This window comes from Pristiophorus japonicus, chromosome 18 (genome assembly GCF_044704955.1).
Source record: "Pristiophorus japonicus isolate sPriJap1 chromosome 18, sPriJap1.hap1, whole genome shotgun sequence".
Taxonomy (NCBI): domain Eukaryota; kingdom Metazoa; phylum Chordata; class Chondrichthyes; family Pristiophoridae; genus Pristiophorus; species Pristiophorus japonicus.
Genome location: NC_091994.1, coordinates 12891194 through 12907281, shown reverse-complemented (window position 1 = coordinate 12907281; position 16088 = coordinate 12891194). Strand labels below are relative to the sequence as shown.

Below are 16088 nucleotides of genomic sequence, written 5' to 3'. Positions count from 1 at the left end.
GTCACCCAGGAACTCACTGTTAGAGTGGAAGAAAGTCTTCTTCGATTTCCAGGGACTGCCTATGAGGGAAGAATGCACCGACAACCAAAATTGGAAGAGGCAAGATCACAGAGGAATCTGAAGGCAGGGTTGAGAATGTTGAAATCTATCTGGAGAGTTGGGGAGCCAGTGGAGATTAGCAAAGATCGGGGTGACAGATGAGTGAAATTTAACAGGACAGTAGGTAGGCAGTAGTACTGGAACAAAAACTGAAAATGCTGGAAACGCTCAGCAGGCCAGGCATGGTGAGAAAAACAGTTAACGTTTCAGGTCTGAGATCCTTCGTCAGAACTGAAAAAGTTAGAAATGTAACAGATTTTCAGCAGGTGCAGAGGCAGGGAAATGGGAAGGAAAGAACAAAAGGGAGAGTCCGTGATGGGATGGAAGGCAGAAATGTTTAAATGTTGCAAATGGGGATGGCAGAATGATAAACAGCTGCCACCTGAAAAAATAGAAGTTATAGTTTGAAATTGTTGAACTCTATGTTGAGTCCAGAAGGCTGTCAAGTGCCTAAATAAAAGATGAGGTGCTGTTCCTCGAGCTTGCGTTGAGCTCATTGGAACAGTGAAGGAGGCGGAGGACGGACAGGTCAGAGTGGGAGTGGAGCGGAGAATTAAAATGACAGGCAACTGGAAGCTCTGGGTCACCCTTACAGACTGAATGGAGATGTTCCACAAAGCAGTCACCTAATCTGCGGTTTGTCTCCCCCAATGAGTGGCACTGGAGGAGTTGGAGCTTATACAAGAGAATAATTCAGGAAATCAACAAAGGCAGCACCTGAAAAGTACGAGTCTAAAAAGGTGACAAAAGCATGGATGAGGATTAGTTGCAGCAAGGTTAGATGGAGCTGGGCAATAGTGGAGTAGACAATCTTGGTGAGTAACTGGATATGGGGTTTCAAGCTCAGCTCAAAGTCAAACAGGACTGTGGAGAATCCACAACATCGATTTGAGCTTCAGCATGCATCCATAAAGGGTAATGGGATCAGGAGTTATGGTGTAGAGTTTCTGGCTGGACTCAACAGGATGGCTTTCATTTTTCGAATGTTGAGTGGCAAGAAATTCTGCTTCATCACGACTTGAGCAACAAGACAGCAATAGTTCTCGTATTAAAGCAACAGATGGTGACTGAAAACAAGTTTAAAAAAAACTTGGACACAGATTGAGGGTAAATCAATGAACAGGACACAAATAGTAATCAGTGGAAGCTCACAGGGTTCAATATGAACTTATTGGGGAAGGAGCTCAAGATTTGGGTATATGAATCAGCACTTACGAAGTATAATTTGTTTACCCTAAAAATTAAATCCCAGGAGGAAGCATTGCCTCCTAGAGTGTCATCTACAGTTACAAAATCTGCAACACATGGTTACCAGGGTAGCGTGATATTGGGAGTGAAAAAAGTGCCAGAGTTCCTTGCATTCAATGTGCAAGGCTATCACAAACCAGTTTGCCCTTTCAGCATCTCGTAAACCTGAAAACTACGATGCCAAAAGCAGTAAAATCTCAATTTTTAAACAGCACAACTCATACAATGTCTCGTCAGAGCCACTTAATTGATCTTTTAAAGTTTCATCAGACTTGAGGAAATTTTAATCCACTCTCCCCTGATGGATATTATGTAAAACTGTGGCATTATAGCCTCAAGTTCTGCACAAATTATACAGCATGACATCCTGCTTCCCTCTTGCATTTCAAAAAGTTTAAAAAGCTGAAACTAGGCATCAAACTGCCACTGCCCCTTGTCTGTTCTCCGATTTGCAACCTTTAAGCTTAAACATGGTTTCTCAAAATTACTTCGGTTCAAAACATTGATTTTCAACAAACAAAATGTTGAAAATGCATAAAAATAACGAGTCCCATACAAGGCTCTGGACTCTTTAGCAAAAAAAAAAAAATCTAGTTTTGAGTTTCTTGGTTATTGGCAAGAAAGTTTATCCTGAGAGTACAGACAGCCGTGAATATCAGGCAAGAGTAAAAATTGGACAATTGCACAAGTCTCTATAAATAGATAAAACAGATTTAGAAAATGAGTTTAATGTAGCTAGGCTAAGTGACACTGAGCCACGGAATGGGTTTTAGTTGTGGCCAGTGTTCAGTATCAAAATGAATACAAACATAAAGTGGTAAAATGGAGGGGATAACAAACTTGATGACATCAGATAAAGCAAATATATCCAATAATGGAAGAAAAAAGACAGATGAATAAGTCAACTTACTCTTGCAGGCCACAGCCGACCTTGCCATCTGCAGAAGATGAACTCAGTCATTGCTTATCCCTTTTCGGAACAGTGCATACCCAGGCAGTCAAGGGCTACATCTAAATGCTGCAAAACCAAAAACAAACATTTTACTCTGATGGTTCCTCGGTAACACGAAGCAATTAAAATTTTGATCCATGGTCATCTAAAAATTTTTATATTTATACATAAATATTGACTGATACTGTAAATCTGGAAGCACTGGCAAAGAATATTTTCAAAGCTGCCAACACTGGTGAAAAATGAGACATTTATGGTAAACCTCAATTTGTAGAGTGAAATTTGGCAGTAATAATCTTTAATTTACACCATACCTTTTTAGGTACACCACAGCAGTTTAGCAATCCACATTACATTAGAATGGATACTTAAAATCTCTTTTATACAATGGCCATTGCTTCGAGCAGTACAATTTCATTTTCAGCCATTTGGGAGGGATAGCAACTTAAAGTTTTGCATTGTCAGCACTATTCAAATTTTGGTTTAAAAACTCTTAAGAACCCACAAAAATAACCAGGTTTAAAGCAAACAGATTAAAAATGCACAGATATGATCATAAATCACACTGCTATATAGAAGCTAGATCCTCTTAACTTCAACAGAAGCTACAAAACAAGTAGGAGACTCATGAATACTAATGAAATTAACACGTACATTTTTCCATTAGAAACAAATTAATCTACATGAAATATGGTACAAAGCAAGGCAGTCGAAACAGTTCTTCACTAAGAGCTAAATATGCTTTCATTATTCCCCCTTCCCACCCCAATAAATCAGAGGAAAAAAGGTAGCAATCATGAACCAGCTACTTAAAAAATGTTTTCAGCATGACCTGCATAAAATATCAGTAGCATAATGATTGGTCTGAAAAAGTTCAAAATGTGTACAAGAACAAGTATTAGAAATTGCTGAAACAAAGAAAAGACAGAACAAGATGCTGCAGACAAAAAGACAAGACAAATCAATGCACAATTTTGACCGTATCTCAATCTGCCAATAATCCCTTGCTCACAACGACCCTACCTTCTAACAAAAAACTCCAAATGAAATGGAGTATTTGTAATATTCCATGACAGAATGAAATGTGATTGACAGATGTTCAAAAAATCAAATCAAAAAACAGAACATGATTACATATCTAAATAGTGATATTGTTGAATAAACACCAAGCATTTCTTTTGAAATTAGTAAAATTGAGAATATTGCAGATGAAACTGGTGAATATTGTGTTTATTCCACAAATGGAGATTTTTTTTAATTATTCATTCCAGGATGTGGACGTCACTGGCATTTATTGCCCATGAGAAAGTGGTGGTGAGCCACTTGCTTAAAACGCTGCAGTCCTTATGGTGAAGGTACTCCCACAGTGCTGTTCCAGGAATTTGACCAGCTACGATGAAAGAACAGCGATATATTTCCAAGTCAGGATGGTGTGCAACTTGGAGGGGAACTTGCAAGTGATGGCGCTCCCCTGCGCCTGCTGCCCTTGTGCTTCTAGGTGGTAGAGGTCGCAGGTTTGGGAGGTGCTGCTGCTGCTGAAACCTTGGCGAGTTGCTGCAGTGCATCTTGTAGATGCTAGCACTGCAGCCACTGTGCACCGGTGGTGCAGGGAATGAATGTTTAAATGGTGGATGGGGTGACAATCAAGCAGGCTTGCTTTGTCCTGGATGGTGTCAAGATTCTAGTGTTGTTGGAGCTGCATTCATCCAGGCAAATGGAGAGCATTCCATCGCACTTCTGACTTGTAGATGGTGGAAAGGTTCTGGGCAGCCAGGAAGCGAAACACTCACCGCAGAATACCCAGCCTCTGACCTGCTCTTGTAGCCACAGTATGTGTGTGACTGGTCCAGTTTAGTTTCAGGTCAATGGTGCCCCGCCCCCCCAAAGGTTGTTGATGGTGGGGGATTCAGCAATAGTAATGCTGTTGTGTCAAGGAGCGATGGTTAGACTCTCGCTTGTTCGAAATAATCATTGTCTGGCACTTCCGGGGTGCAAATGTTACTTGCCACTTATGAGCCCAAGCCTGAACGTCATCCAGGTCTTAACTGCATTCGGACATGGACTGCTTCATTATCTGAGGAGTAGCGAATGGAACTGAACATTGCACAATCAGCAAACACCCACACTTCTGACCTTATGATGGAGGGAAGGTCATTGATGAAGCAGCTGAAGATGGTTGGGCCCAGGACACTGCCCTGAGGATCTCCTGCAGCGATGTCCTAGGACTGAGATGATTGTCCTCCAACAACCACAACCATCTTCCTTTGTGCTAGGTATTACTCCAGCCAGGAGAGTTTTCCCCGATTCCCATTGACTTCAATTTGATGAGGGCTCCTTGATGCCACACTTGGTCAAATGCTGCCTTGATGTCAAAGGCAATCACTCTCACCTCTCAAATTCAGCTCTTGTCCATGTTTGGACCATGGCTGTAATGAGGTCTGGAGTCGAGTGGTCCTGCTTGATAGTACTGTTGACGACACAAGAACAATAAATTAAGTCTTATAAATCAAATGTTAGTTAGAAGTGATTTCATTATTTTTTTGGTACAGAATGCAATGTTATTTGGGAGACAGAAGATTTCTTGCACGCATTCATTCATTCAGACAGGTAGTCATCCTGTTGGCGATAGATGAAGGCTGGAAGCAGGTGGAAAGATAGAATTCAATGCAGGACTCCTGAGGGAATTATCTGAGTAAATAAGTTTTCCAATAATGAATACTTAATCGAAGAGGAACAACTTGAGGAAGGGCAGCCACAGGGGAGACCACAGCATGTGGAAAAAGTAGTTGACGTAGCAGTTAAGTGCAGGAGCAGAGTGCTAGCTGGAGATTTAATAGAGTTCGAAGAAAACAACAAACAATCTTAGAAACTTCAACTAAACTCAGTTCTCTGAATTTTAGAATATTCAGACTGACATAGCTGCAAGCCCAGCTGAGTGGTGGTAGTGTAGTAGTGGGGGCTTCAAAATAGGAAACCACATTTAAAAATCAAATTAAATCTTACAAAAACAATTTACACACCTACAGCTTTTTTTGAAGGCAGTTCCTCCACATTCTGCACCACTGTGTACAATGAAGAGTTTCCTTAGCCCCTGCCATTAATTTTTACAGCATAAGGAATAACTTGCAGGTGGATCCAGCCACAGATCAGACACCACCACTGTAGCCACTGCAGAACAAACCTATGCAATATGCCTGCTTACACCCACAAATTCCAGTGAAACCGTTCAGGTATAAAATTGTGAATTGTAAACTATAACCAACACAAACTTGCATTTCATACCACTATCCTATAAGTATTTATTAATGTAAAACACCCAGGAACGAGAAAATCAATACTGGTATCCTGATTGTGAACAATGTATTCAAGCTCCTGCCCTTGTGAAAAGAGGGTTCTTTAATGACTTGCACTGCACGCTACAACAACTTAAACACAAGAATTAGGAGTAGGCATACAGCCCCTCGAACCAGCAATAAGGTAATGGCTGATCTTCGACGTCAACTTCACTTTCCCGCCCGATTCCCATATCCCTCGATTCCCTAACAGTTCAAAAATCTGTCAGCACATAGAACATACAACGACTGAGCATCCACAGCCCTTTGGGATAGAGAATTCCAAAGAATCACAACGCTCTGCGTGAAGAAATTCCTCCTCATCTCCGTCTTAAATGGCTGATACCCGATCCTGAGACTAAGCCCCCTAGTTCTAGACTTTCCAACTAGGGGAAACAACCTCAAAGCATCTTAAAACTTATATAGTATCTTTACTACAGAGAAATAACTCAAGATGGATCAAATAAGCATAATCAGACAAATCTTGACACCAAGCCAAAGAAGAAAATATTAAGAGGGGTGACTTAAAGCTTGGTCAAAGAAAGAACTTGTATTTATATATAGCCTTTCACGATCTCACAGCATCCCAAAGTGCTTTACAACAAATTAAGAACTTTTGAAATGTAGACTGTTGTAATGTAGGGAAACAGGAATCAATGTAGGTCAATGAGCACAGGGTGATGAATATAGGCAGCAGAGCTTTGGTTGAACTGAACCTTATGGAGGTGGAGGATGGGAGGCCGGCAAGGCGAGCGTTAGAACAGTCAAGTCTGGAAGTGACAAAGGCGTGGATGATGATTTCAGCATCAGATGGGCTGAGGCAGGAGCACACGAAGGCAAAGTTATTGAGGTGGAAGTCAGCTGCCTTTGTAATGGAAAACACAAAGGGTCGGAAGCTCAGCTTGGGGTCAAATACTATGCTATGGTTATGGTATGTTTTAAGCAGCAGTGGCCGGGTGGGAGATGGATTGCTCCCAAGAACAAGAGCGTTGTGCAAGGGGCCAAAAACAATGGCTTCCATCTTTAACTGGAGGAAACTGCGGCTTATCCCGGAATGAATGTCAGACAAGCTGTCTGACAAGAGGCAGTGGATGGGTCGAGAGGTGGAGCTTGATATAGTCAGCCTATATGGGGAACCTGACCTGGGTGTCTTCAGATGATGTCACTAAAAGGCAGCATGCAGATGCGGAAGAAAGGGGGAGGGGGATGTGCCCCCACCCCCCCCCCTTTTCTTCCGCATCTGCATGCTGCCTTTTAATGACATCATCTGAAGACACCCAGGTCAGGTTCCCCATATAGGCTGATTATATCAAGTAGATCCTTGTTGGATTGCAAAGGTAACAATGCTGAAGATTAAAAGGAGATGTGCTAGCTATGAATGGATAGGCAACAATGGAAGTGTGTGTGTACAGTTTTCATTGAGCAGAAAAACAGAGAAGATGCATTGAATGAGGACTATGTGGTTGATCGTGTCAAAAGCTGCAGAGGTCGACAGAAGGACAAGGAAGGCTAGCAGACCAAGTCACAGAGGCTATCACATGACTGATTTACAGCCTTTTCAGTGCTGTGGCAAAGGTAGAAACTTGATTGGAGAGATCAATCATGGAGTTGTAGGGGGAAGCAGAGGCTCGAGAGGGTAACACATTCAAGAAGAAATGGAGATGGCGTGGTAGTTTGCAAGAACAAAGGGGCCAAGGGTAGATTTCTTGAGTAGGGGACTGATGATGCAGTTTTGAAAGGTAAAGGCACAGTATCTACCCAAGGAGAGTAAACCATTATATTTGAATATTAAGCCTTCCTTTGGATGAGATGTTAAACCATGGACCCATCTGCTCAAGTGGATGTAAAAGATCCCATGGCATTATTTCGAAGTATTCCCAGTGTCCTGGTCAGTATTTATCCCTCAAACATTAAAAAAAATTATCTTGTCATTATCACATTGCTGTTTGTGGGAGCCTGCTTGTGCGCAAATTGGCTGCCGCGTTTACCACATTACAAGTGACTACACTCCAAAAGTACTTTGTTGGCTGCAAAGCACTTTGAGATGTCCGGTGGTTGTGAAAGGCACTATATAAATGCAAGTCATTCTTTTCTTTCCTCAAACACTCACTTCTTCACTAATTCAAAAAGGATTATAGTGTGTTAAGCGTGCAAAATATAAACTTACTGATAATCTTGATAGCAGATACACAATGCATTTCAAAGACAACAGAGAGAGTGTGTTTGATTATCACATTACTATCATGCCACTGGGCAGAATTAGCACATTAAAGCCAAAAATGCTGTAATGTTGCATAGCCAATTTCATCTGTGTTACTCTTCAATCATCTCTTATTCCCACTGTAACCTGTGTCAGTCATGTTTTTGGTTTTATTTATACTAGATATTATCTTCAGCACCGTGTCACCTCTTTTTAAAGTGGACACTGCATCACCCATGATCCAGTCCATCTTGTTTTATCTAGGTAAATAACAGACAGGTATTAAAACAAAGAACCACTATATGGTACACCAGTTTACTGGAATGGATCAGGGGCTGTCAAAGGATTTCCTTTTCTTCAAAACACAAGCTAAACATACACTAGACAGAGATTCAGGGTCCAAAACAACAGATGGTTTATTTACCCATCAGGCATTGCTGCTTCCCTCTTTTTAACCCAATGTAAGCAAATGTATAAGCATACTTTACATACATAAGCGAGTTTTATATATAAATCTGTCAATCACAATCCCTACCGGAATACAGAGGAACTCCTGATTCCTCAGAACCTCCCAATACTGATAAACCCTTTTTTAATCTGGACCATTTTGCGTGTCAGATCAATTCACTACCTTCATTATCCATTTTTGTGACCATTGGTCGGTCTCCACTAGTGTGCTTTGTTCAGTGTGGCCTGCCTCTATTAGCGTGCAGTCCCTTTAAATTTCTACGCTTGTGTGGTATTTACAACGGTGAAGCCGATGAGTGGCCTGCGTAGGACCTTTCCCATTGCTACACAGCTTAGAGGGAACATTGCTTACCGCCTTCCCTCATTGATGAATCAGTAATGGTCGATGTTGAACACCACTTGGAAGAAGCACTAAGAGTAGCAAGGGCACAGAATGTATTCAGAGAGGATTTAATGTCCATCACCAAGAGTGGCTCGGTAGCACCACTACTGACTAAGGGGATAAAAAAAAAACGTCACGAGAGTGGAGACAGACCGAAAGTCACAAAAGTGGATACTGAAGGTAGTGAACTGATCGGACATGTATAATGGTCCGGATTAAAAGAGCTCATCAGTATTAGGAGGTTCTGAGGAATCAGGAGTTCCTCTGTATTCTGGTAGGGATTCTGATTGACTGATTATATATAAAACTCGCTTATGTATGCAAAGTATATTTATATACTCGCTTACATTGGGTTAAGAAGAGGGAAGCAGCAATGCCTGATGGTTAAATAAACCATCCGCTGGATTAACCTTAGAACAGACTCATGGAAGCGTACATATTTAGTACAGGACAAGGACACAAGTGTTTGGGAACATAGATTATAGCAGTTTGGGAACAGGATGGTATCGACTGATAGTTTTGATTTAGAGTTCTTGGGAGAGGGATAAGGAGGCACCACCCTGGATAACAATATCAACACATCATGAGAAACTGAGGCAAAGTTGACACCATTGAATAACACAGTCCAGAAGGGCGACATGTGATGAGAGATGGACAAATGGGGGGATTACCACTCAGCCAGTCTGAGCAGTAGGCCAATCGGTGGTTTTGTAGGAGGGTCGCACACCTCGAAAAACTGTATAATTGTAAAACCTCTGATTGTGGAAGTGTTCGTCGGAACATTCCCGAGCGTGCTTGAATAAAAACCGGTTGAACCAAGGTTTAGTCTTAGTGATTCTGTGGTCGCTTTACGAGAGGGGGCAGGTGTCGATTCCTTATATCTGGGAGTCCACCTTGAGGAAGAGATGTCGTCTTTTTACCCTAACACTGACCAAACTGGCCTAGTCCTGATGGACATTACTGGACTGGACTTGTGCAGATGGCGAAAGATCCAATGAGGGAAAAAAACCTACTTGACCTCACCATACTACCTGTCGCAGATGCATCTGTCCATGACAGTATTGGTAGGAGTGACCACCGCAGAGGTCTTGTGGAGACAAGTTCCGTCTTCACGCTGAGAACATCCATCATGTTGCGTGGCACGACCACCGGATTAAATGAAATAGATTCAGAACAGATCTAGCAGCTCAAAACTGGGCATCCATGAGGCTTGTGGACCATTAGCAGTAGAATTGTATTCCACTACAATATGCAAACTCATGGCCCCATATGTCCCTCATTCTAAACCAGGTGATCAATCTGGTTCAATGAAGAGTGTAGAAGATAATGCCAAAAGCAGCAGCAGCAGGCGCACCTAACAATTAGGTGGCAACCTGGTGAAACTACAAAACACTATGTGTATGCTAAACAGAAGCAACCCCACAATCAAAACTCTGCAGTCCTGACACATCTAGTCATGAATGGTGGTGGACAATTCATTAGCTAACGGAAGGAGGAGGCTCCATGAATATCCCAATCCTCAATGATGGCAGAGCTCAGTATGAGTGCAAAATACAAGGCTGAAACGTCCACAACCATCTTCAGCCAGTAATTCAGAGTGAATGATCCATTTCAGCCTCCTCCTGAGAACTCCATCACAGATACCAGTCTTCAGCCAACGTGATTCACTCCACGTGATATCAACGGCTGAGCACACTGGATATGGCCAAGGCCATGGGCCCCGACAACATCCTAGCTGTAGTGCTAAAGACTTGTCGCGACCACAACTTTAACCAAACTGTTCCAGTACAGCTACAACACTGGCATCTACCCATGAAGTAGAAAATTGTCCACAAAAAGCAAGTCAAAATCAACTTGGCCAATTACCACCCCATCAGTCTACTCTCAATCATCAGGATACTGATGGAAGGTGTCGTCAAGTGCCACTTACTCACCAATAACCTGGTTCACTGATGCTCAGCTTGGGTTCTGCCAGGCCCACTTGGCTCCAGACCCCATTACATGGACAAAAGAGCAGAATTCCAGAGTTGAGGTGAGTGACTACCAAGCAGCCAAGTAAAATTGAAGTCAATAAGGATCAGGAGAAAAACTCTTCACTGGTTGGAGTCATATATAGCGCAAAGTAAGATGGTTGTGATTATTAGCGGCTAATCATCTCAGTCCCAGGTCACTGCTGCAGGAGTTCCACAGGGCAGTGTCCTAGGCCCAACCATCTTCAGCTGCTTCAATGGCCTTCTTTCCATCATAAGATCAGAATACAAGGTCAGAGTGGGGATGTTCGCTGATGATTGTAGTGTTCAGTTACATTGGAAATTCTTCATGTGGGCAGTCTGTGCCCACATGCAACAAAACCCAATCCAGCTTAGGCTGAAAAGTGGCAAGTAACATTCGTGCCACACACGTACCAGGCAATGACCATCTCAAAGAAGAGAGTCGAACCACCTCCCTCTGACATTCAATGGCATTATCATTGAATACCCCACCATCAATATCCTGGGGGGGGGGGGGGGGGGGAGGAGGAGGAGAAGAGAGGTCACCATTGACTAGAAACTTAAATGGACCACACAAATAGGTGACAAGAGCAGGTCAGAGGCTGGTTATTCTGCAGCGAGTGATTCACCTCTTGATTTCCCAAAGCCTTTCCACCATCTACAAGGCACAATTCAGGAGTGTAATGGAATACTCTACACTTGTCTGGATGAGTGCAGCTCCAACAACACAAGAGGCTCAACATCATCCAGAACAAAGCATCAGCACCTTAAATATTCACTCCCTCCACCATCGACGCAACATGGCTGCAGTGTACACCATCTATAAAATGCACTGCAGCAACTCGCCACAGCTTCTTCGACAGCACCTCCCAAACCTGCGACCTCTACCACCTAGGACACACCATCCTGACTTGGAAATAAAATCGCCATTCCTTCAGACACAGTCAAAATTCTGGAACTCCCTACCCAAGAGCAGCGGCTGCAGCGGTTCAAGGTGACGGCTCACCACCCCTGCTCAAGTGCACTTTGAAATGGGCAATAAATGCTGGCCTTCCCAGCAATGTCCACATCCTGTGAATGAATTTTTAAAAAGTACATGAAAAATATGTCATAAAATCCTCTATTCTCAATACATTAAATAAATATGTGATTACCTTTCTCTACATACAAAGCAACACAGATGCTCACTTAAAACTATGAAATAAGAACCTGCTAACCAATTCTCAATTTGGGTTTTGCCAAGGTCACTCAGTTCCAGACCTCATTACATCCTTGGTCCAAACATGGACAAAAGAGCTGAATTCCAGAGTTAAGTTTTAAAAAGTGAGTTTCTCTACTAATTGACATGCTCTACAAGCAGAACTTTCTTGCTGACTGAAAAGACAAGGGCTCCGACCCAACACTTTAGAAACTCCAGTCAGCTAAATGGATACCCTTAGCAATCCAACCTTTGAAGTTGCAAGTGGATAAAATACAACTACAAATGATGAATTTCCCTTGTCAAACAACAAAATCAGTTAGACATCTAGGGCTACTAAGGGCTTGTTTAGACATTTGCAGGTAGAACTAGAGTCTGAGCCACTTTCAATTGACTGTTACTAGTTTTGCTTTACCAATTTCCTCCTCGCCATTAGGCTGACTCTTGTTGGGATATAGTTCCACAGACTCCAGGTACTCTGCTGGCTCACCCAAGTAGCCACCTTTGAGCGCCTCAGTGGTCACCATGCAGTTCAACCACAAGAGGCCAAGACCAATTCACCTGTGCTTTCCAGCACAAGTCACCCAATACGAATCAAAAGCAGAAAACCTTGGCTGATTCCTCTCCGTTCCCAGTCAAGTCATCAGCAAGTGAAGGAATGCAGTGCTACATTAACATACTTCCAGTGTTTGTCATTCTGCCAGTCTGCACAGCTGCCTGCCCATTGTTACTCTTAATTCAAGTGTTCCTGCACATAAATTATACTGTCAGTTTTTGACTTCCACATCAAATAGATCCCAGCAGGGAAAAGACCAGCACCTTCCAGAGACACGACTGCTTACTAAAATCACATGCTCTGACCATTCTTACCTTTCCTCCCAATGCACTGCTAATCTTAATGTATGAATACTTGGCACACGTGACAATCGGGATCGAAAGAAAAACCAAAGTAGTCAGCAGAGTGACTAATTTTCCAGTAAAGCCACCTTTGCCATATTTTTAAGATTAGATGCCAAAGAAATGACATTCCCTCACTTACCATCAATTTCCACCCCACCCACTGTTTACTACTTTCTTCAAATGGAACTATCGGGGGCCAAGAAAAAAAAACTCAATTCCGTCACCATTAGTGTTCTGCAATGCTCCACTTTACCACCATCCCTCTCAACCCCTCCATTACTTTGGTGTACTCAGATTCCTTGTCCGACATTTAATTCTGCATGAGCCGCAATCCGAAGCCAGTTTCTGGTCCCCACCATAAACTCCCATCCCGAGTCAAAAATTCCATCCCCCTCCCTGGCGACTGTCTCAGGCCGACAGACTACTTGCTGCCTTGATGTCCTAACTGACCCGAAGCAGAACTTCCGACCTCATTCTCTCCATCATAAAGACTGCCCATTTCTGCAACATTGCCTGTCTCCGCTTATCTGCTGCTGAACCCTCATCTACACTTTTGTTAGCATGCAAGTACAGTAAGCAATTAGGAAAGCAAATGGAATGTTGGGCTTTATTGCAAAGGGGTGGAGTATAAAAGAAAGGAAGTCCTGTTACCACTGTATAGGGCGTTGGTGAGACCACACCTAGAGTACAGTATTGGTCTCCTTATTTAAGGAGGGATATTACTTGCATTGGAGGCTGTTCAGAGAAGATTCACGAGGTTGATTCCTGAGATGAAGGGGTGTCATATGAAGAAAGATCGAGCAGGTTGGGCCTATACTCATTGGAGTTTAGAAGACTGAGAGGTGATCTTATTGAAGCATGTAAGATTCTTTGGGGGCTTGACAGGGTGGATGCAGAAAGGATATTTCCTCTCATGGGGGAAACCTAGAACTAGGGGGCATAGTCTCAGAATAAGGGGTCGCCCATTTAAAATGGAGCGGAGGAGGAATTTCTTCTCAGTTGTGAATCTTTGGAATTTTCTACCGCAGAGAGCTGTGGATGCTGTGTCATTCAATATATTTAAGGTGGAGATAGACAGATTTTTGAGATAAGGGAGTAAAGGGTTATGGGGAAAAGGGAAAAGAAGTGGAGTTGATGCCAAAATCAGGTCAGCCATGATATTATTGAATGGCAGAATAAGCTCGAGGGGCCTGATGGCCTACTTCTGCTCTTATTTATGTTCTGATGTTACCTCCAGACGCGACTATTCCAAAGCTCCCTGGCCTTCCTCCCAGCTTCCGCGCTCCATTAACTTCCGCTCATCCAAAACATCACTGCGGTAACTTAACCTGCACAAAGTTCCGCTCACCCGATAGCCCTGTGTTCACTGACCTATATTGTCTCCTGGTCCACTAACTTAATTTTTAAATTCTCATCCTCGCGTTCAAATCCCTCTTATGGCCTTGCTCTTCCGTTCTCTGAAACCTCATCCAACCTTCCAAGAATTCTGGTTTCTTCCAACTCTGCACTCGTGCATCCCCCACTCCCATCGACTCACCACTGGTATCTATGCCTTCAGCCATATAGATCCTAAGCTTCGGAATGCCCTCCCACACTTCTCTGCCCCCACATTTCTCTCCTCCTTTAATATCTTCCTTAAAACCTACATAGGAACATAATAGGAGCAGGAGTAGGCCATACAGTCCCTCAAGCCTACTCAGCCATTCAACAAGATCATGTCTGATCTGCTCTTGGCCTGAAATGCCATGGGACATTGCACTACGTTAAAAACGCTATATAAATGCACGTTGCTGATGTTGCAAAGCCACTATCTATCCATGATGGAATATCACAATCTGTTTGTCAAGCTTATCATAAAAAAAACACCATTACCTGTTGACTTGGGGAAAAGAGTCTTTGGTGGTCATCTGACCCCTCACTCAAGGTGTAGTTGGGTATCATAAGTTGCTGCAGTTTGAGACATCTATATTTATACCAGAAACACAACAGATGAAAATTGTGTGCTAATCAAAAAAACCTACACTGCATATAAGCAAAGTTTCATTCTCTACTAGTCCTACATGTAGTATTTTCTGTTAATCATATAATGAGCACACATCCAGTCTGGCTCCCATTTCCAGGTCTGGTTAAATCACCTGAAAAATATGCCAACTGCAGCCAAACTAGCTCATTATTCTGCAAGGGTAGGGGAACTCAAAACCTCATGCTCCATTACAAATCACCACCTCCCTCGACCATTATCCACTCACTCAATAGTTGGAAGGAGCTCAGAGATTTCTCTGGCTCCAATATGAAGGCTATCTGCTTTTATTTAAATACTTTTACAGATACACAATTTTCACTGCAGCAGTGAATATGAGGTGTGTTTTTCTAAAGGAATAAAGTCTTATCATGAACTACACGTCGTCACCAACCATCTTCAGTCAGAAGTGCCAAGTGGATGATCCATATCACTCTCCTCCTGAGGTCCCCACCATCACAGAAGACAGTCTTCAGACAATTCTATTCACTCCATTGAATATTAACAGCTGAGCACACTGGACACAGTAAAGGCTTTGGGACGCTACCACGTCCTGACTGTCATGCTGAAGGCTTGTTCTCCAGAACTAGCCGCACCTCTAACCAAGCTATTCCAGTACAGCTACAACACTGGCATCTACCTGAATGGGAAAACTGCCCAGGTATGTCCTGTCCACCAAAAGCAGGACAAATCCAATCCAGCTAATTACCGCCCCATCAGCTTACACTCAATCTTCAGCAAAATGATGGAAGGTGTCGTCGACAATGCTATCAAGCAGCACTTACTCACCAATAACCTGCTTACCGATGCTCAGTTTGGGTTCCGCAAGGAACACTCGGCCCCAGACATAATTACAGCCTTGTTCCAAACATGGACAAAAAAGCTGAACTCGAGGCGAGGTGAGTGTAACTGCCCTTGACATCAAGGCAGTATTGACCAAGTGTGGCATCAAGGAGCCAGAGAAAAATTGAAGTCAATGAGAATGGAGTCACACCTAGCACCAAGGAAGAAAGTTGTGGTTGTTGGAGGTCAATCATCACAGCCCCAGGACATCGCTGTTGGAGTTCCTCAGGGAAGTGTCCTATGCCCAACCATCTTTAGCTGCTTCAATGACTTTTCTTCCATCACAAAGGTCAGAAGTGATGCTCGCTGACGATTGCAGTGTTGAGTTCCATTCGCAACTGCTCAGAAAATGAAGCAGTCCATGCCCACATGCAGCAAGGTCTGGACGACAATCAGGCTTAGGCTAACCAGTGGCAAGCAACAACTATTTATTTGTATAGTGCCTTTAATGTAGT

General features: G+C 43.0%; 1 protein-coding gene across 8 annotated transcripts in view; it reads right to left on the bottom strand.

The window, feature by feature from the left end:
- Positions 1 to 16088, bottom strand: part of LOC139228551 (PWWP domain-containing DNA repair factor 3A) — a 72053-nt gene that overhangs the window by 50997 nt on the left and 4968 nt on the right. For 2 of the 8 annotated variants that reach the window (XM_070859652.1, XM_070859654.1), the window contains exons 2-3: positions 14643 to 14733; positions 2258 to 2365 (exon numbers count right to left, since the gene is read on the bottom strand). In XM_070859652.1, coding sequence (XP_070715753.1) covers positions 2258 to 2308 — 51 coding nt within the window. In that variant the 5' untranslated portion in view covers positions 2309 to 2365; positions 14643 to 14733. Of the gene's footprint in view, positions 1 to 17; positions 309 to 2257; positions 2366 to 4688; positions 4767 to 14642; positions 14734 to 16088 lie in introns of those variants that run through there. The other 6 variants (XM_070859657.1, XM_070859658.1, XM_070859653.1 and 3 more) reach the window with 5 other exon arrangements.